At 34.5% G+C, this 22773-nt stretch overlaps 1 protein-coding gene across 7 annotated transcripts in view; it reads right to left on the bottom strand.

Moving 5' to 3' along the window:
• UBR3 (ubiquitin protein ligase E3 component n-recognin 3) overlaps nucleotides 1-22773 on the bottom strand; it is a 225892-nt gene that overhangs the window by 124257 nt on the left and 78862 nt on the right. For all 7 annotated transcript variants that reach the window (XM_077883157.1, XM_077883152.1, XM_077883155.1 and 4 more), the window contains exons 11-19: nucleotides 17677-17763; nucleotides 13218-13283; nucleotides 13040-13129; nucleotides 11472-11600; nucleotides 10789-10841; nucleotides 10527-10660; nucleotides 10085-10161; nucleotides 8405-8555; nucleotides 5538-5634 (exon numbers count right to left, since the gene is read on the bottom strand). In XM_077883157.1, coding sequence (XP_077739283.1) covers nucleotides 5538-5634; nucleotides 8405-8555; nucleotides 10085-10161; nucleotides 10527-10660; nucleotides 10789-10841; nucleotides 11472-11600; nucleotides 13040-13129; nucleotides 13218-13283; nucleotides 17677-17763 — 884 coding nt within the window. The remainder of the gene's footprint in view (nucleotides 1-5537; nucleotides 5635-8404; nucleotides 8556-10084; nucleotides 10162-10526; nucleotides 10661-10788; nucleotides 10842-11471; nucleotides 11601-13039; nucleotides 13130-13217; nucleotides 13284-17676; nucleotides 17764-22773) is intronic.

The following is a 22773-nucleotide window of genomic DNA, read 5'->3' on the forward strand; positions in this document are numbered from 1 at the left end:
ACCATAACAAGCAATTATTTTTTAAAAGTACATTATCACAAGATTGGGTTTCCCCAATAATGCAAAGATATCTGGATTGCAAACCATCATCTACACAGATGCAAGAAAAGCATTTGATAAAATTAAAAACTCAATCATAATAAAAATTCCTAGTAGGGCTGCACTAAAAAAAATCTTCCTCAATCTGATACAAAACCACTAAAGTAAACATTATATCTATTGGTGACACATTTGAAAGGTGTTAGAAACGAGACAAGAATGCTTTTCAGGTCTATTACTCATTTAACCCATCCCCTCTGGTAACTGGTGGAAGGACATGGGTTAAATGAGTCATAGGGACTAAGGAGTGCATTTGTTGTGATGAGGACCTGGTGATGTATGGCATTGCTGAATCACTATATGGTACACCTGAAACTAATATAACATTGTATGTTAACTGGAATTAAAATAAAAACTTAAAAAGATGGCATTTCAGGGAGTCTGGTTGGCTCAGTTGGTTAGGCATCTGGCTTTAGCTTGGGTTGTGATCCCAGGGTCCTGGGACCGAGCCTGGCTTCTCCCTCTCTCTCTGCCTGCCACTCCCCTTACTTGTGCTCTCTGTCAAATGAATAAACAAAAATATTTTTTTAAAAGATGGCATTTCTACTGAATTAATCTAGATGCTGTTAATTAATTTCAATCAGCACAATTTCAATCAAAATCCAACATGTTTCATCATTAAGTTTGACATGGTCATCATAAAATTCTAGGCAAAGAGCCAAGAATAAATATTATAAATAGAAGAAAGAAGAGAGAGGAGAAGAAGGAAGAAAAGAGGATGTGAAGAAAGGTGAGAGAGAAACAACAATATTTGTGATAGTATGGGATTAATTTACAGAATGAACAGAAGAGAAACAGATCTATATATACAGATACCTGATACAGTCAACTGCCTTTATTCAAGTAGTTATGTTCTATAAAGTCACCACAAACAAAATTATTGCTCCTAGGAGAAATACAAGATTAGGTTCCTGCAAGTCTGGGTCATTTTGTTAATCAAAATTCCATTTGCATTATATTTGCCAATGTCCTTGTAAATCAAGACAGTCCTATCAACAATGAAAACCTGCTCTTTCACATGACCCTTTTCTGTATAACTCTTAGCAAGTATTTTTAAAATTCTTCTCCCTCAGGATCTATAGAACCTGCCTTGCCTGAAAATTTAAAAATTTTCACATTATATTATTTTTTGAAACATGCAAGCCAGCCAGCACTAGTGGAAAAAAGTTTAACATTTTCCTGACCCTTGCTAAATGTGACAGGAATTTCTTTACGCTATCTATACACTACATTTTTTATCAGTCATCATCTCAAAAGTCCACAAATTTAGCTTTTAACCTTTCCATAGCTTCATCACACACTACAATTGCTACTTCAGTACTTTTTGGAATGACCTCATGCATAGATCAGTGAATTTCCTCTACCTCTTTCTGGATGTACCATTCTATTGATTCATTACCACGGAACTCAAGTCAACAGCATTATAGCTCATGACAGAAAGAAGCTTATCGAAGTATCTGCCTTCCGCTCAGGTCATGATCCCAGAGTCCTAGAATCAAGCCCCGCACTGGGCTCCCTACTCAGCAAAGAGTCTGCTTCTCCTCCCTCTGCTGCTCCCCCTGCTTGTGCTCTCTCAAATAAATAAATAAAAATCTTAAAAAAAAAAAAACCCACAAAATATTGAGAATAGCCAAAATATCAAAACAAAATAAAACAAACCAAAAAAAAAAAAAAAAATGCCTCTAACATGGAAGCCAGAGAACAAGCAAAACAAACAAAAAACCAAAAACTTAATTTACAGGAAATATATTTGTAAGGGAGGGGGAGAATCTTAAAAATAAAAAAAAAAAATTATCTGGCACCTGGGTGGCTCCATTAGCTAAGCATCCAAATCTTGGTTCCGGTTCAGGTTGTGATCTCAGGGTTGTGAGATCAAGGCCTACATTGGGCTCCTCACTAGGTGTGAAGCCTACTTAAGATTCTCTCCCTCTCTCTCTCTCCCCCTCCCCACTCCTCATTCACAAGCACATGTGCACAGACTCCCTCTCCCTAAATTAAAATAAATATGCTTTTTAATTAAAAATCCTTCTTAAAAAATTAAAATTAAAAAATTACCATTAAGATTCCAGAGAAATGAATTGCATCTATGATTCAAGAATACCATAAAACTAAGTTTCTGTTTAAAAACATAGGGGAGGGGCAGCCCGGGTGGCTCAGCAGCTTAGTGCCGCCTTCCACCCAGGGCATGATCCTGGACACCCAGGATCGAGTCCCACTTGGGGCTCTCTGCATGGAGCCTGCTTCTCCCTCTCCCTGTGTCTCTCATGAATAAATAAATAAAATCTAAAAATATATATATATATAATAATAATAAATAATAAATAAAAATAAAATAAAAATAAAAACACAGGGGAAGGGGGATTCCTGGGTGGCTCAGTGGTTTGGCGCCTGCCTTTGGCCCAGGGAGCGATCCTGGAGCCCCGGGATCAAGTCCCCAGTCGGGCTCCCAGCGTGAAGCCTGCCTCTCCCTCTGCCTGTGTCTCTGCCTCTCTCTATCATAAATAAAATCTTAAAAAAAAAAAAAAAAAGGGGAAGGAGAGAAAATGAGTGAAAATATCAGTGAGGGTGACAAAACATGAGAGACACCTAACTCTGGGAAATGAACAAGGGGGTAGTGGAAGGGGAGGTGGGCAGGGGGTTGGGGTGACTGGGTGATGGGCACCGAGGGGGACACGGGGCGGGATGAGCCCTGGGTGTTATGCTAAATGTTGGCAAATTGAACTCCAATAAAAAAATTCTTTTAAATACATACATACATATATACATACATACATACATACATACATACATACAAACATAGGGGATCCCTGGGTGGCTCAGCGGTTTAGCGCCCTGGCCCGGGAGTAATCCTGGAGTCCCGGGATCAAGTCTCACATCAGGCTCCCTGCATGGAACCTGCTTCTCCCTCTGCCTGTGTCTCTGCCTCTCTCTGCTAAAAGAATCTCTCCCCCCATCCTCTCCTCTCCTCTCTCTCTCTCTCTCTCTATCTCTCTCTTATGAATAAATAAATCTTTAAAAAAATAAAAATAAATAAAAATAAAAAAATAAATTGATCGGACGCCTGGGTGGCTCAGGGAGTGATCCCGAGGTCTGGGATCAAGTTCCACATCAGGCTCCCTGTGAGTAGCCTGCTTCTCCCTCTGCCTATGTCTCTGCTTCTCTTTCTGTGTCTCTCATGAATAAATAAATTAAATCTTTTAAAAAATAAATAAGAAAACAAATTGGTTTCTGCATAATACTGTAGTATTTCTATATAAGCATATTTTTCAAAACCCCAACAGCTTATGATAAAATATTTCAACTATCCTACTAGCATAAATAAGCATTTTTAGTGCCTATTTTGTTTGTTTGCTTTAAGCACTAGCCCCTAAATATGCAGCACCTAGAGTAATGAAGTATTCCAAAATAAAGTTTATATATTTGTTCAAGGTAGCAAATGATACATCATTCTGACTGCTCTTTTCAAAAGCATTAGTAGGATAATGCAAAGGAAAAGCTACATGAGAGCAAAAATTTTTCAGTGATTCAAACCAACACTTAAATAAATATTGACTAATTTGAGACAAAAATGTACATAAACTCATACACCATACTTTTCAAACATGGGCCAGCAGTCGTTAACCTTCAAGATGGGAGACAGGAAGCAATAGAAATATCAAAATTATAGCTGAAAAAACTTACTTTCCAGCAGAATTTAAAACAGTCACCATATAAAAATCACATCTGCATGTTGGAAATGGCCTAAACAAAAGTTTCAACACTACCATTAACAAACATTTTCACTAAACTTCTCTGGGCCACAATGTCTTCATATATAAAATATAATATTGAATATAATCTTCCAACTATTGTTTTGTTCCTTATTGTTGTAGTCTTGTTTTTGTTTTCCTTTTAAAAGTTGAACTGCCTACTAAAGGGTACTTGGGAGTGAGGAAAGCAGTACAGGCCACCTCCGTCTTCTCTTGCTGTTGCCTAACACCCTCTGGCCCTAAGAGATACTTCAATGGAACCTGGATAGTATATTTTGAAGGCCTTTTCTGACAACACGATCCTAAGATTCTAAACATCTAAACATTACATACAGGAAATAGCTTATTTTCACTTAAACACTCAGCATAAAAATTTAAAGAAATTTACTTTTCATTAATTTAGCAATTACTAATTACCTAACGAAGTGCCTAGCTAGATTTTGAAGAAACAACTGTTAATTTATCCAATCATTTTTCACCATAATTCTTCAAAAGGATTTTTTGTTGTTTTCTTGCAGATAGAAAAGGATCATGGGCAGCCTCAGTGGCTTAGTGGTTTAGTGCCACTTTCAGCCCAGGTCTTGATCCTGGAGTCCTGCAACAGAGCCCCAGGTCGGGCTCCCTCAGGGGAGTCTGTTTCTCTTTCCCTCTGCCCCTCTTCCCTGCTCATGCATGTTCTTTCTTTCTAATAAATAAAACAATAAAATCTTTAAAAAAAAAAAAAAAGTACAGTACGAAGAACTTCAAACTATCTCTCCAAGGGTTTTAGAGAAAGGTAGAGATACTGATGGCTGAACTAGGCTTTGTTTTTTGTTTTTGTTTTTTAGGTGAAGGAGAAGTATGCTAAAATTCTACACTACAAACTATTTCAAATATTTCTGTGATAGATCATAAATTCAACGTATTACTGCAATGTCTTGGCAAATAAAAAGTTTCAGTTATACCCAATATTTATATTTATACTTTGATAGACAAATATTTTCTTAAGATCTAAGACATCGGGGGGGAAAAAAGAGCTAAGACATCAGTATCATTTAAAACTTGTTTTAAAATATTTAACATAAAAATAAATAAAATAAAATAAAATAAAATATTTAACACATACTTTAGAAAAGCAGATAAAAGATATTATATGATATTCAGCAATACAATATTTAAAAGATAGTCTGTAACAGCAAAGAAAAATGAATTCTTCATTGAAAAGATATTCTTCAAAACTTTTTTCTGCAATCATCAACATTTTAAACCATTTTGTTAAATATTTACAAGTAAAATTCAATTTGCTTCAGCTATTTTCCCAGTTGTGAAAAACACAGCAACATTACCACACTTTTTTAGGTACCCATCATCTCTGATAACAATTTTATTCTCTTAACTTGTGCCTCCTCTACTGGTTTAAAAGCAGAACAACATAAAAACTAGGTTTGGCATTTCACTGGTCAATAGCAACCAAATAAGTTTGTATTTTTTTTATTTATGTCTATTTCTGACATTTTATAAAATTTATCAGATTCTGGATCAAGGATATTGAGAACAAATATATATGGCAGATTTTTTAAAATTTCAAAATATTATTTTCTGCCCTAAAGACTAAGAGTATACTTTAATGATAGCTTATCACATTTGTGTTATAACTGAAATTTTTCGACATAAAGACAAAACATCATTATACTAATATAACAGACTTACAATGCTGTATATCTGTCCATTGCAGACTGCACATCTCTACGGTAAACTGTTCGAAGAATGACCATGACAGGGTCAAACTCCTGATCCCAGACTTCAGCTATTATTCAAAAGAAAGTAGAAACAAAACACTGACACCTTAGGAATAAAGTCAATATTTAATGACTAATTACATTTAGTATATTTTAAATTCATAGATGGGATAGTTTGATTTGATGATTACATGTTTGCTTTAATAAGCTTGATATTATGACTACTTTTCTAAGTCAAAAATCGTAACTTCATCATGATGAATGTTCTTTTAAATTCAGTAAGAACTAGTGAGCAAAAACTATTAACAATGAAAAAAAAAAAGCATTATAATGTGATAAGATTTCACCATAAAAGTTTAGTTCATCTTTTTTTGTAAAGTGCCAATAGAATATAAGAAACGCAATGCATTAACAACTTTGAAAATATTCAAAGATAAAAATATGAAAGCTATATTAAAAACTTAATGAGCTATGATTTTCAAGAGTCTTACTTTGTAATATTTTTGGCTTATAAAAGATTTTCTGTTCTTTTGCTAAAATTGATCACTGATCACCTTACCAACTTCACAATTAGGAACCATTATCCCATGTGTAGTATGTGTACAACTGGTGGTACAAAGATGATTTTAAGTATATAAAGATTTTTATTTTAATAATTATATAATCATGTTTAACATGTATTAAGAAATTATACATTGCATATAAAACCCATGATCTCACTAATAATCATGCTTAGCATGAGGTGAAGTTTAAAAAAGTAAATCCATTTAAGGAAACACAACAGACTATGATATAATAATAGAGATACTATTTAGATGTGGCAAAAATCTACAACATGGCCTAAGAATAATAATTTTAGAAACTATTGCTTTAAGAGTGTAATTGGGACGCCTGGGTGGCTCAGTGGTTAAGCGCCTGCCTTTGGCTCAGGGAGTGATCCTGGAGTCCCAGGATCCAGCCCCACATTGGGCTCCCTGCATGGAGCCTGCTTCTCCCTCTTCCTGTGTCTCTGCCTCTCTCTCTCCGTGCCTCACATGAATAAAGAAATAAAATCTTTAAAAAAAAAAAAAAAAGTGTATCTTTCCTAGATTGTTTTTCCTTACTCATTCTAGCAAAATTCTTAACATCAGAAAACAAGAAACTTTAAGCCTCCTATACATCTACTGTAATTTCAACTTCCTGGCATAAGAAACAATTAACAATTGTCCCTATTTTCATGTAACAGACTATTCATTCATCTTAAATTATCGATTATAAGTATGACACAAGATACTTAAGATAGGCCTTATCAAAGAAAAAGACCTTTGTTATTATTTCTATTATCATTTCTTGTCCTTCACTTTTAAATCTATTAACTTGTACAATTAAAATGCCAATACTTTTATCAGAATTATAAAACCATAACAATAGAAGAAAACTTCAGCAATTAACCAGGTTAGCAGACTTTAGTGTTCTGTGGTTTTCCACGGAAGTTTAACTGGGGCCACTTCAGGAGCAAGAAGATGAAAAAAAAGGTGAGAAATGTGATGTCCACCACCCACATTGACTCTAACAAGAGCAAATGTGTTTTTATTGGTGTTATATAACAGATTTACTTAAGATTTAGTTTCTCAAAACTAAAGTCTTATTTCAACCACTTTTAAAAAGCTTTAAAAACTCTCATCTACTCCAACTCTTTCATTTTACAAATAAAAGTAAAATCCAAAATTAAGAAACTGCTTTTCTCAATACTAGCTAACATAATTCAATACTGTATTTGAATATGAAAACTAATTTCTTGACTCTAATCTTCAAAAGCCCAGTGCTCCATCTCAGTGTCTCAAACATTACTGTGCGTAACAATCATCTTACAGAGCTTGTTAAAAAAAAAAACAGATTTCCAGAATTCATCCCCAGAGGTCCTGATGAGAGCAGCAGGGGCTGAGGCATAGGACCCAGTGATTTTAATAAGGACCACAAGTGAGTATGACAGAGGTAATCCTCACACTACACCTTACTAAGCGCTGTACTATACTAGAATGCTGCTCCACTTCAAAAATTCAACTAAACTTTAGATACAAAGTATTCTCTACAATAAACACTGTGCTTTTCCTTTAATGGAATACACACTGCAACCAGAGACTATGAATTCACCTTTGTGGACTCCTCGAAAAAAATTCCACATGATCAGGTTTATTCTGCTGTTTTGCCAAACACAGTATATGTTATTTACAACTTCAATGTGGGCATCAGTTTTTTCAGTTACACAATGCATGCTAAAGAAGTCAAGAAGCATGTAAGTGCTACTTCCTTCAAAATTTTAACTTAGATTAGTGAACACCTGGAAGTGATAAAGACAAGACTGAATGAAGACTTCACCTACTCTGGCTCTTAACAAGCATATCATCTATGAAGCCAGGGAGAAAACCTTGGAAAACCAACCACTTAAGGAAAAAAATTTAAGAAAATGTAATCAATCTTCTATACAGATTTTAATTTTAACGGTATCAAGTTAAATTTGGGGTAGTGAGAACTATCTCAAAATGAAATTTAGAGAGCAAATACATTTTTAAAAACTTTAAGTATATAGTTTTATAATTTCTGGTTCATTTAGAGTTCATCCACTTATAAAAATGAACTTGAATTCATATATAAAGTTCCTTTTCTAAAACAGAGTCATCTAAGAAAGCTTGCTGTAACATAAAACCATAGATTTGTAAATAAATGGAAGCATAATCACTATATAACATAAAAACTCAAAGCTGAATACATAAAAAGCAAAACATTTTCCTTTCAGTGTATACAACTTATATTCAGAAAACCAATTTTGAAATAGTATCTTAAAGTATATAAACGTACCTTTAGGGGTATACATGCCTTGCTGCATTGAACCTCCAGGTTCAAAAACAGGAGCCTTAAAATCAGCTACAGCTGATAGAACTGATTCAAAGCTATAACTGCCTGGAATAATGCCACTTTTGGGATTTGGGTTTTCTGGAATATGATTTATGTGTCAAGAAAAAAAAATAATACCTAAAAGCCAGTTTTTAATCATAAAATTACCAAGGTACTCTAGTTTCTACTACTTTTGCTTCAAGTGTAATTGACTGTAATATGTAAAATTGACCACAAGAGGGCTATATAATACAAGAGTTCAATAATAACTTTAATTGTGAATTTTTAAAATATTTAATCTAGAAGCCTATTAATAAGTTATATGCTAAAATAGTTCCCAAGTTTATTTCCACCAAAATTAACCAAATTTCAGAAAATGAAAACATCTTTTAAAATTAATCTCCATTTTCATCATTTTACAAATGTTATACTTTCCCTTAGAGAATCAAAACAATATGCTAAAAATTAGCCAAGATTTTTATGAGCAAAGATTATTTTCCCAAAGACACAAAATGTCATCCTCAAAGAAAAAAGAAAAAGATGCTAAACAAATTTTTAAAAAGAGGAAAATCAGAAAACCATAAAGATCCTTTCCCATTGATTTCACATCAATTAATCAATTAATTTTAATTCAAAGTTACAGAGGAATACTTTTGTTCTGTTACAGCACTGATACATATTATATAATAGTTGAATGAAATCATCAAATAAAATCAATTGGTACTGCTTATGAAAATCTTCAAGGTTATCAAATAGGCATTTCATAGGAGTTATTTCACAAAATTTTTGCCAATTATTCCAAACGTATTCATAACATACAAAGTAAATTTAGTCCAAAATTTACAAAATAAATTTTATCACAAAATAACACAATCTTTGTCTAAAATTTTAATAACTTAAAAATTATAAAGTGTATATTGTATGCTCTGTCTCAAAGAACAAAGTTTTTGAAGTTCATAGATGATAGTCTTTGCCCTTAAAAATCTCTTGGTTTGGGCAGCCCAGGGGTCTCAGCGGTTTAGCGCCACTTTCAGCCCAGGGCGTGGTCCTGGAGACCCAGGATCAAGTCCCAGGTCAGGCTCCCTGCATGGAGCCTGCTTCTCCCTCTGCCTGTGTCTCTGCCTCTCATTCTCTCTCTCTCTGTCTCTTATGAATAAATTAAATCTTTAAAAAATCTCTTGGTTTAAGACTGAATTCTAAAAAACAAACAAACAAAAAAAATCCTTAAAGTGTTTAAAACCCTGACAATAATTACGGTATACCTCTAAATTTTAACCATGAATTCCAACCTAAGTATACAGATAAAGTAGACCTAACTGCTTTTTACAAAGTGTCCAGCTTCCTTTCACTAATATCATCCTAAAAGGGCAAGGGCAGATCCTCAGGTGCCCAGAGCCATCGGTTCTGAAATCTAATACCCAAGGCTAACGAGCTCCCTGAGAGGTTAACAATGAGACAAAAATATCTGCCATAAGCCCGGAACGCAGAATTGAACAACTGAAGTTCTTTTTCCTTACTATTTTTTAACTCCAAAAATATTCTTCAATCACAAAAGTGATATACTTTTAAATGGGCAAAAACTACTTATTATTTAGATTCTATAATTAACAGAAAAGTAAACTTTTAAAAGGATATGAGGTCCAGCAATGAACTATGTGTCCTGTCATTCATACACAACTGGGCTACCATCTCTGCCCTGAGAATTTCATCATCAGACATCCCTATAACAATTAAAAAGAGAATTAATAAATCTGAATATATATAAGTTATAAAGAAACAACTTACCATACTTTTTATTAAGGTGTTTTACCAAAAATGAGGTGCTTCAAAAATGAAAGAACAAAGACTGTAATGCCCCAAATATAACCAGTTTAACTAACCTGCTGTTTGCAGCTCCCTTTAAGTAAAGGATTTTTTAAACGATATTCTAAAAAGAGTAACAACTGTACAACATGTAAAGAGTTTCAAACAATGTTTAAATATATCCAAATCCTTTTCTCTTTTCCATAAGCCAGTTACTACCACAGGGAGAGGGGAAGACAGGGAGAATAGTTAATATCCAAGCATTAGTATGAGTGCTTTTTACCTAAATGTAAACGAAGACTTAAAAGAATCACAAGAAATGTAAGAGCGCCTTCTAACATCGATCTCTCATGCTCTGCATCAAGTACTGTGTTTTGATGTTGTGATGCCATTGTCAACAAATCCACTACCTTAAATCTATAATAAGAAATATTTGAAAAAAAAAAAAAAAAAAGAAATATTTGAGACAGATTTTTTTAAGTTAAAACAAAATCAACTTAAATTCCAAATACTTCCTAATATCAGTCTTAATAAATTATGCTTACCTTTCAAAGACCGATGAAATAAAGTAATCTGGGTCAAGTCTAGAAGCACAAACCTTTAAAAGACAAAAAAAGAAAAAAAAGAAAAAAAAAGAAAACCCAGAAACTTTATTTCTCAATATTGTTTTATTTCTTGTATTAATCATGTGGTTTGCTTAAGTTCTGTATCTTACCATGTTTTGACACCTGGGGGGCCTTACAGACATGGGGAGAGACTAACCCTCTCTTTAGCTATAAAGACAGTAAATACTAACGATATTCCTAAAGACAGTAAACAATTACCTAGGAGCAAACCTCTTACAGGCAAGTCAATCACCCCTATTATCTAACTCTCACACACCAAGGCAATATTGTCCCTGCCCTAAACCAAACTGGGGCCAGGTACCAGATAGCTGGGGACAGCCTTGATGCCCCAAAGTCCACCAGAATTATTATTATTATTATTCAAACTAACCAATCCTAAACTGTTGCCTTGCCATGCCTTGCCCTTCCTATGCAAATGCCAAAAAAGGTTCTGCTTTAGGATTTCTCCTTGCTCCTATTCCTCCCTCTTGACCAAGATCTATTGCTTCCCCTGTGGCACTAACTTCTTCATGTCATCATTGAATCACCTCTATAAACTAAATTCTGTGGATAAAAATGAGACACTTCTAAAGTAGAGTATCTGCATTATCAAGTTGATTTACCTGTAGTAAGTAAATGTCAGGGTCAATCATAGAATTACAGAAGTGAGACTGGACATAGGTCATGGCTTGTCCTTTGATTTGTAGACCATTTCTTACCCACATATTACTATGGATTTCAGCAAGACTTGCCTAATAAAATAAAAATAAATTAGACAAAGAAGACTTCTAACTTCAATCTTTATAAAAAATATGTTAGACTGAACAATCATTTCAAAATCTTTTATAACCTGATCGTAGCATGAGCCTAACATTCTGTCCCATGTTAGTTTAAAATATTCAATTCAAATACATACTTCGAAATTTTTAAATGCTCATTATGCTTTATACAATCTCTTCTTTTGGGGGATTTTTTTTATACCTGAGTTAGTTTTCTTTTATTTTTTTTAAAGATTTTATTTATTTATTCATGAGAGACACAGAAGGAGAGAGGCAGAGACAGGCAGAGGGAGAAGCAGGCTCCATTCAGGAAGCCCGATGTGGGACTCGATCCCAGAACCCCAGGATCACACCCTGAGCCGAAGGCAGATGCTTAACTGCTGAGCCACCCAGGCATCCCCCTGAGTTAGTTTTCCATGATGATTCCTAGAAACATAACAATTTTCAATGAAATCTTTCAGGAGGAATCAATAACACTTATATTAACTTCCTTCTCAAAAAAGAAAACCCTATATAATGCTTAAAGAAACACAGGAATAAGCATAAAACAAAGCTAATTGTTCCAGACTAGCCATTTTTCAAATAATGAGCAGGTAAGAAAGTCAAATAAAAATGTTTTATTATGTTAATGTTTAATTCTTTTCTTTCAAATAAATAAATAAAATATTTTTTAAAAATTACTTAAAAAATAAGGAGAGGATGCCTGGGTGCTCAATTGGTCAAGCAACTATCTTAGGCCCAGGTCATAATCCCAGGGTCTTGGGATAGAGCCCCATGTATGGCTCCCTGCTCAGCTGGGAGCCAGCTTCTCCCTCTGCCTCTCCTCCTGCTCATGTGTGCTCACCCTTCTCTTACTCAAATAAATAAACAAAAACTTTTTAAAAAAATAAAATAAATAAAATTGCCAAGAAAAACAAATTGAAGTGCAAGTCCCTCTATACACATAAAAGGTTGGCCCACAAAATTATAGTACTTGAACTGAAAGAAACAATAGTGCTTATGCACAAAAATCCTCTTTTCCCTCATTTTCCAGATGGGAAAACTAAGAATCAAGTAGGTAAGTTACCCCAAACAACAATGGATAATTAAACTGAAATAGTACTAACACTAGAAAAATCTGCTGGGTCTCCTATCAAAAAAAAAAAAAAAAAAAAAATTGGTGCTGTATAGTATGTTAAAAACTTCCCTGTAAGTCAAGACAATGAAAAGAATTCCTGGGGAAATTATAGCTAAATGTAAATTTCAAAGAACAAAAAACACCAAAATATAATATAGCAAAAATATCTAAGTTTAAAAAAACTTTTCAAACATTTTGGCTATAACAACAATGTAAAGGCATAAGAATAAAATAAAGGAAGAATCACATAACTAAGAAATTCAATTCAAAACTTTTTAAAAGCCTGAATACATACTTGAATTTGGAGTGGGTGAATCATGAGTTTCATTAACATTTCCTGATCAGGTAAAACAGAATCCAAATCTAGTTCTTGACATTTCACAGCCTAAAAATTATGGGGAAAAAAGTTACTAATTCAATACTTATTTCCCAATATTAAAAAAGTAATAATAATTGTTTGATTATAGTCTTACCTTACTCAAAAACATAGCATAGTAACGATGAAGGGGCAGATGAAAAGTGACTTGGTTAGGTGCTGGCTGGAATAAACAAACAAAATCCACAAGTCAAAGAATGTTTTACAGAAGTTCAAAAGTGTCAAAATGCTAAAACCATACTTTCACTCTGATTTATTCCTGTAAGTTTTAATCCAAACTTAAACTTTTAGAAGATATAGGTTTAAAAAACTACTGTATAGGTAAAATTAATTCCATTTTAAATATCTAAAGGAAGAAATTATATAAAGGAAGAAATTATATACTCTCAACCCTGAATTCTCTGAAGCATCTAGCACAGAACAAGGGATGGAACAGATTTCCCTTTACAGTAGTCTATTTGGGAATCTTCAAAGCATGCATATCAAACATGATGATAATAATAAGAACAATAATCACAGCTGACCTTATTCATATTACCTCATTTAATCCTCAGAAAAACCCTATGGAACAGAAACTATTAATGTTCTTATGTTATAAGGGAAATTCAAGCTTAGAAACTTAAATATCTTCCTAAATTTAACAAATAGTGAACTAAAGAGCCAGTCTGGACTCTATGTTATATTCAGAGTGGTAAGAGACCCTGATCACAGTCATAAAGTGGGGTGCAGGTGAAGGGCTTCCCTGTATTCCTTCACAAGCTGGGTAAGATGTTCCACACTAAACACAGTCTCCATATCCAGTATATATCAAGGAACTTTAGCATTCTTGTGAATATTACAAAAACTGTATTTTAAATCTATAAATCCCATAGATTGTTCTATCACTATAGGGCAAAAAAACTACACCACCATTGTCCTTCTTAAACAAATAAGAAAAATGAAAAATGAAAAAAGTATTATTTGTTTTTAAATACTTTTACAAGTATTTTCTGGGTAGAGTTAAAAAAAAAAACTATCCAGAACATTCAATTATGCTAATGTAATATTGGTATAAATTTATAATTTAGAGTTTAAAAGAATTGCAATGTCACCATCTCTGAGTTTTTTCAAAACAAATATAGTAACAACCTCCTCAATATGTGAATAAATGGCTACAGAAATTTGTTCTAATAAATACTGCCTCCCACAAAAAGGAAGGAATTTCTGATATATGCAACATCATCTAAGAAAGGACATTATGCTAAGTGAAGTAAGCCAGTCAGAAAAAGATATAGATTCCACTTATATAATGTATATAAAATAGTCAAAATAATGGAGAGAAAATATAATGGTAGTTCTCAGGGGCTGGGAGGGAAGAGAAAATAAGGAGTTACTGTTTTGAAAAATGAAAAGTTCTGGAGATCAGCTGCAGAACAATGTGAATATACTTAACACTACTGAATTATATACTTAAAAGTGGTTAATGGTAATTTTTTTTTAAGATTTTAAGTATTTTTTTTAAATTTATTTATTCAGAGAGAGAGAGAGACTGAGAGGCAGAGACACAGGCAGAGGGAGAAGCGGGCTCCATGTAGGGAGCCTGGGAGCCCGACGCGGGACTTGATCCTGGGTCTCCAGGATCAGACCCCGGGCTGCAGGCCACGCTAAACCGCTGCGCCACCGGGGGTGCCCTTTTTTTAAGATTTCATTTCTTTATTTGACAGAGCACAAGCAGGGGAGCAGCAGGCAGAGGGTGAGGGAGAGAGAGAAGCAGTCTTCCAGCAGGAGCAGGGAGCCCAATGCGGATCCCCGATTCTAGGACTCTGGGATCATGACCTGAGCCAAAAACACTCAACCAACTGAACCACCCAAGCACCCCCAGTTGATGGTAAATTCTGTTATTTTTATTTTACAATTAAAAATAAAAATAAGTTTGCTCCAATTACCATAATCATTTGAGCAACATATTTTATACAAACTAGCTAAATAAGACTCTCCCTCGGGTACCTGAGTGGCTCAATTGGTTAAGCATCTATCTGCCTTCAGCTCAAGTCATGATCCCAGGGTCCTGGGATCAAGCCCCACATGGGACTCCCTGCTCAATAAGAAGCCTGCTTCTGCCTCTCCCTCTGCCTGCTGCACTTCCTGCTTGTGCTCTCTATCAAATAAATAAATAAAATCTTTAAAAAAAAAAAAAAAAAAAGGATCTCCATCAATTTCCGCCAAAGGCATTAAGAACAGTGGTTAAGAGTATAGATTCCTGGGTGCCTGGATGGCTCAGCCAGTTAAGCATCTGCCTTCGGCTGAGGTCATGATCCCAGGGTCCTGAGATCAAGTCCAGCATCAGGCTCCCTGCTTAGGGGGGAGTCTGCTGCTTCCTCTGCCCCTCCCTCCTGATCGTGCTCACTAGCTCTCTCTCTCTCATGCTTGCTCTCTCTCTCTCTCAAATAAATAAAAATTTTAAAATCTTAACAACAAAAAAAGAGTAGGCTCCTAAAAGCTAGATTTTCATGAACTCAAACCCTGACCCTGCCACCTCTAGTTATAAACTGTGAGCAAGTTAAACTCTCTGCACCCAAATGCCTGACTTATAAAGTAGGGATAATAAGCAGGATAGCTGTGAGGATTATCTTTAACACGGTACCCAGGGATCCCTGGGTGGCGCAGCGGTTTAGCTCCTGCCTTTGGCCCAGGGCGCGATCCTGGAGACCCGGGATCGAATCCCACGTCGGGCTCCCGGTGCATGGAGCCTGCTTCTCCCTCTGCCTGTGTCTCTGCCTCTCTCTCTCTCTCTCTCTCTCTCTGTGATGACTATCATAAATAAATAAAAATTAAAAAAAAAAACACGGTACCCAACATAGTGCTATTAACTACAAAGTCATGGACTCTTATCTTGTCTTTCAAGGCTTTAGCATTTCCTAAACTCGCACTCTTCTGCAGTGTTACATTCCATAACCCCTCCTTTTCTAATGTCACAGATTGGCCACTTGCCAAACTCTTCTTCCACTGCTTCCATACATACTGGTGGTTGTCAGATGCCATTCTCAGCTTTCTATTCTTCTCCTTCTGGGTGATTTTCTACCTCCTTCTCTATTTCCACACTGCCCGTAAGTAACCTTAGCTCAGGCCCTCAACGTTTAGTGCCTAGATTTCAGTGGTAGTCCCTGCTTCTATTCTAACTCTGTGAGACACCTTTGTGGTATCTGCCTAGCTCACAACTCTCTTCATCTCAGAACATCCCTCCCTACTCCATCTCCCAAACATACATACATATACACACATACCACATCACACAAAGAATAGAGCCTGACAGTCAAGTTTATAGAAGTGTTGTCTTAGTGATGCTACCATTTCAATAATACCTCCATAAGTTTCAAATACCAATGAGAACTGGTGTAAGAGAAGTTCCAGCTGAGTGACTAACCCTAGAGGGGGCAAAGGAGTACAGCAAGTTGAAAGTACAGAGGCATAATCTGAATCTAACCATGGGATAAATCCAGACCGAGGGATATTCTACAACATAACTGAGCTAGCTGTACTCTTCAAAATGAGAAACTGTTCCAGAAGAAGACTAAAGACATGATGACTAAATGTAACATGGGATTCAGAATAGGATCCTTTTGCTATAAAGGACAACACTGGACAATCTGTAAAACATGAAGGAATTCTAAGGACTGGGCAGTAATAATATATTAATGTTAACCTCCTAATTTTTGTAGTTGTATCTGGTTGTATAAGACAATGTCCTTGTTTGTAGGAAATACATACCAAAGTATTTGGGAGTAAAAGGCATCAAGTCAAACAGTTCAAGAAAATAAAGTTCTTTGTATCCACTTCTAGCTTTTCACTAAGTTTGTGATTGTATCAAAAAATTTTTATAAGAAAGGCAAAGAAAAAGAAAGAAAAATCCCCCCACCTCACTAAAAATAATTAATTAATCTTAAAAACTAAAAAATAAATAAAAAAGGACAACAGGAGTTCCATCTCCCCAGGATTCAGAAATCAGATTGGGGAGCTGAAGTTGTCTGAAACATGGTCTTCCTTATGCAAACGGCATATTCTGAACCTGCTTCATAAGTGGAGTAAAAGGCACTTCTGGTTGGAAACTTGGCTAATTACAAGCAAACCCTTGTTTAATTTATACAGACTATGTTCTGTGCCAACTCTTCTCAGCTCATTATTAATAGGAATCACCTTTGTTCAAGCCCACAAGAGGAAACTGATCAATTAATGAAGCTGTAACATCCTTTCCATTAATCTCCCCTATCCCATTCACATTTACACTGTCACTTTTACCTCTCCAAATGAAACTAATATTTACTCCTGAGAAATATGGAGACATATACACTTAGAAAAAGAAATTATACTCTTCCCTAGGAAATAAGCAAGTGTGATTAGCATGCTTTAGAATCTCTTAAACATCAAAGAACTAATAAACCACTTCTCCTTTTTGAAACCTAACGGTATTATGCTCATTCTGACTTTTTTCCCATACCCCATGAAAAGATATTCATTATTTTCAGTGTTAAATGAGATTTTCTCCTAAGTATCTGTATGTGTGTCAAAAATATACATACCTCATCTACGAAGTTAATAGCATCAAACCAATCTTGAAGAGCTTCAAGACAATATCTAACAACATTTCGGGTGTATTCTTGAGTTTCCTAAAATAGTAAGTTATACAAATTTTACACTACATAAATATGCATATTTTCAACTTCAAAATTATGTGTAATACCTAAAAATTATATGTTTAATGGTAATTATATATTATCAAAATAACCACACTTGCCATTTTAAGAAATTCTTCACAATAGTAATGACCAGTGACAATTATGAAAATTATGAGAACATGCTATGTTTTATATAATATTCTTGAAAATGAATCAAAACTGAAATAGTTCTATGGGATGCATATCAAGTTCCATTTGAAAACATTCCAAAAATATTATAAGTTCCTTAATATTAACTATTTAATGAGTACAGTTTCCTTGGAGATGACAAAAATGTCTTAGAGATGAATGGCAGTGATGGTTGCACAACACAGAAATGTATCTAATGTCAATGAATCGCACATCTAACCACAATTAAATTCTACATTATGCATATTTGCCACAATAAAAAATAAAAACAAACAAACAAAAGGAACGCAGAACACTTAAGCACTATAAGCAACCTGTGAATATCTTAGCTTAGCTAAGAAGAAGAAAGGACAAGTGTGTGCCACTTAAAATAAACGTACTCTGAAAGAAAATGATAATGCTGTATAGAGAAATGAATCCAGTGACATAGGCAACTATTAAATTAAATGGCACAATAAATCATGATAGCCTGTCTTCAAAAAAATACTAGTAACAATAACGGGCAAAGGATCTGAATAGACATTTCTCTAAAGATCTCCAAATAGCTAACAAGCACATGAAAGATGCTCAACACTATCAATCATTAGGAAAGTACAAATCAAAGCCACAATTAGATATCATTTCACACCTATTAGGAAGGCTCTAATTTCTTAAATACAAAATAAAACGTGTTGACAAGGATGCGGAGAAACTGGAACTCTCAGACATTGCTGGTGGAAATGTAAAATGGTACAGCCACTTTAAGTTAAACACAGAGTTGCCATATGACCAAACAATTCTACTCTCATATATCCAAGAGAATTAAAAACACATGTTCACACAAAAACTTACACGCAAATGTTTACAACAGCATTATCCATAGTAACTAAAAAATGACATTAATCCATGAATGAAGAAGTAGAATGTGGTATATCTATGCAATGGATTACTATTCAGCTATGAAAAGAAATGAAGTACTGATACAGGCCATAACATAGTTGAACCATGAAAACATTACGCTGAGAGATGACAAACACAAAAGGCTATATATTGTATGATTCCACCTACATGAAATGACTCGATTAGGCAAATTAGAGACAGATGGGAGAGCAGTGGTTTCCAGGGAATAAGAGGAAGTTGGGACTGGGAGGTATGAGGTTCCTTTAGAGGATGGGTGATTAGTGGGGAATTTGTGGTACCAGTTGCACAGCTTTGTGACTATCCTACACAACTGTACTGTATACTTTAAGATGGTTAAAATAGAGAATTTTAGGTTGTATAAATCTGATCTCAATTTTAAAAGTTTTAAAAAAAGACATTTTTCGGGCCTTAATGTATGATAAAAGTACAGGCAGCATCAAAGTCAAATAGGTTAAAATCTTTAGCTGTACATATAAATTACTCAGTGTCTTTCAAGAAAGCTAAAAGTCTCCCATTGCTGCCTTCTCCTTTACCCTGCTCAGTCTCTTATCCTGTTAATTCTTCCTCAATATTATCATGTAAATTAACTCTTATTTCTACTACCCTCCAGACCAAATATCACTTATCTAGTTTCCTTGCTAACAGTCTCACTGTTTTAATCTATCCTATATGAATTTATCTTTATAAAAATATTGTTTTACAGATTATATTTCCTTATTTCTTACTGAAAAAATTTAATGGCACTTTTAAGTTACCATAAATAATGTGTCATAACCAAAATATGTGGCAGATAAATCATGGATTAAAAAAACATTTAAAATCAAATGTTTTCCCAATTTATCAAGGGTTTGGGCAAATGTGTATCATAACATCCTCTTGGTACAAGTATAAACCGATACGAGCTTTCTGGAGAAAAATTTGAAAAGTATGTATCAAGGGCCTTTAAAAAGGTGACAAGTTAATTACATTCCTAAATACAGCATATTTAATAATCATGTGCAGATCATCGCTCTCCCATCTCCCGCCACTAACAGACCCACCCAAAAACATTCAGTGTGCATGTTGGTACTCCTTACTAGTTTTATAACCTTTTTAGTTTGTTTATCCATATGTAAAAATGGACATAGTACTATCTACCTCCTAGTACTGTGAAAGAAGCAGGTGAAATAATGTTCGTAAAATGCTCTGTGTCGTAGTCTATCTAGCACTATGTGTGACAAGCAGTTTAGTGCTCCAAAGGGTCCTGGCCAAACACTTCTGTAGTCTGCAGTAACCTAACGTTGCCACTAGATGGAGATTTTACAGCTTATCTGTTCCGTTAGGAAGGCAAAAAGTAAGATTCTGGAAATGCGCCATCATTTTATTCAATATATCTGTTATCAATCTAGTATTGTTTATCTAGCCCTTAACATTTTCAAGAACCAAACAGCATTAAGGGCAATCATACAAAGAAAGTAAGTTATCTCATAAGTTTTTTTTTTTTATCAGTAATCCTTTAGTTTTGTATTTGATAATTAGAGAATAGAAACAACAAAATAGCTAATTTTTTTACTTTAATAGTCTTTCATGTAGCCTAAATTTCTAAAACCCAACAATAATACTGGTAAAAAGTTCTAGACATTCTTGCTTTTAACAGACAATTACAAGAAAGTGGGAAAGAGCACAAGTTCTGAAATCAAATGATTTCAAATTCAGCTTCTACTTAATAGCTGTGTGAACATGGGCAACTTATTAACTTCTGAAAGAAAGAGATGACAGTATCTACTTTATAAGAGATGAAGATTAGATAAGAATATGATGCGAAGAATATAGTGTAAAGAACATCTGGCAGAATGTAGGTGCTCATCAAGAAAATGTCTTATTTTAGGAACTAAATACTATTTAACTGAGAAACTACTTTCAAATTCTATCAGGACAATATAAACTTGTTTTTCTCTATTGTCTTCACTTCTTAGGCTAATGGAACTGTAACTCACTGCAATCTTGCCCTTCAAAGCTAAAAATTAAACTACTATCTAGAAACAATGAGTTCTCATTATCAGAAATAAACATAACCCCAATTTCATAATCAAAATTCATCCTAAACACAGTTGTCAGAATAATCCTCTTCAAATACTGATCTTTTCATATTAATATCCTATCAACCTCCCTGCTGCATCACTGTCTTTTGTTGACTTCTATGATACTATGTTCCTAAGGCTCTTCTCCGCATCCTTATCTCTGATGTCAAAATGTTAGTTCTTTCTTGAGGGTCCACTTCTCTCCCTTTTTGATCTTATCTTACCCCCTGGTGATAAATATAATTTACATTACCAAGGGTCTAAAATTTATAACCTTAATCCTGATTTATGTTTTGAGCACAAGACAAATCAGTCCCCACACTCATTACTCTCACAGCAACCTGTTTTCCTATAGAGCACTTACAAAACAAATCTGTGTGTTTACCCACTTAACATCTGTCTCCCTTATTAGACTGCCCCATGAGAACAAGAACCGTGTCTCTTCAATTCAACACCCAAAACCCAAGTATCTAGATAGTGTCTGGCATAAGAATAGCATTCAACAAATACTTTTTTTAGTGAATGAACAAATGAACCTCATATTATATGACAGGGTTTTTTATTTTTTATAAATGCTACAGCAGAAATTAAACAAAATACTATAAAACATTGAAACTAGAATCATAAACTTGACTGAAAGAACTTAAATGAGCAGGTTACGTATCAGCTGAGTAGCATTTTTGAAGAGCTAACACAAGTAGTTCTTCACTCTGATTAGAATCACTGCCGAGATCCTTCTGCACATCAAAGAAATCAAAATTTCTGACAGTGGAGCTTAGGCATATATATTTTTAAAGCTTCCCAGATAATTCTCACATAAGACTAGGCAGAAAGCATGAGAGACCATACAAAAAGGGACTAGTTTGAACAAAAGCACAGGAATCAAGGGAGGACACCACATGTTGAAGAATGATATTTAATCCAGTGAAGATATAGATAAACAAAGAGGTAGAGATGGAAGATGAATTATGAGAGACAAGTTAAGGGCAAATGATAAAGGATCTTAAATGTCTCTATAGAAAACACAGATGTTACCCTGTAGACAGTTGAGAACTATAATGATTCTTAAGCAAAGGAGAGATACGCACAGAGCTTAGAAAAGTAATTTAAGTATTGGACCGGTTAGAGTAGAAAAAAATCTAGAGGCAGGAAAACCAGTTAAATTATCTTAACAACCCAGATTTTAAAGATATAAAGAAATAAATTAAAACACAGGAAGTGGGAGGAAGACTTTCTAGAACAGAAACAAAATTTCATAGTATCTGATTACAGGTTGAATGCAACTGGCACATGAGAGAAAGTTTCTGTATTAGATAACTACATATTTTCAGATACCATAAATGATGTAAAGGACACAGTACAGGCAGATGAATTTAATACATTAATTAGGGGCTTGAGAAAATTAATGTACCTCTAAGGAGATAGACATGAATAGCCAGAGCTGTTGAAAATCTGAACCTGGTTAGACTAACAAAGTTGTAAGTCACATGCATTTGGAGAACAGCCGAACTCATGAGAGAAAATATGAATCTGCTTAAAGGAATTCATATATTTAAAGTATATATGGAGGAGGGCCTCATAATAACCCTGTGAAGAAGGGCAGGCTTTAGTGTCCCATTTTCTTTTGCTTTGTTTTCTAAAAAACTAAGGAGAAAGACGGAGATGTTCAAATAGTTTTAAATGAGTTGACCAAGCAACTTAAGTAGAAAAATGCAGAGATAAGATCAAAATCCAAGACTTCTAAATATTTCCACTATAAAATCTTGTCCAGCATCCTTATTAATACAGTTGGCAGCTGGTCTTCATGGGATCCATATAGCAAAACCTCAGTCAGGGCATTTCATTTTTCTAG

The sequence above is a fragment of the Canis aureus genome, chromosome 34 (genome assembly GCF_053574225.1).
Source record: "Canis aureus isolate CA01 chromosome 34, VMU_Caureus_v.1.0, whole genome shotgun sequence".
NCBI lineage: Eukaryota > Metazoa > Chordata > Mammalia > Carnivora > Canidae > Canis > Canis aureus.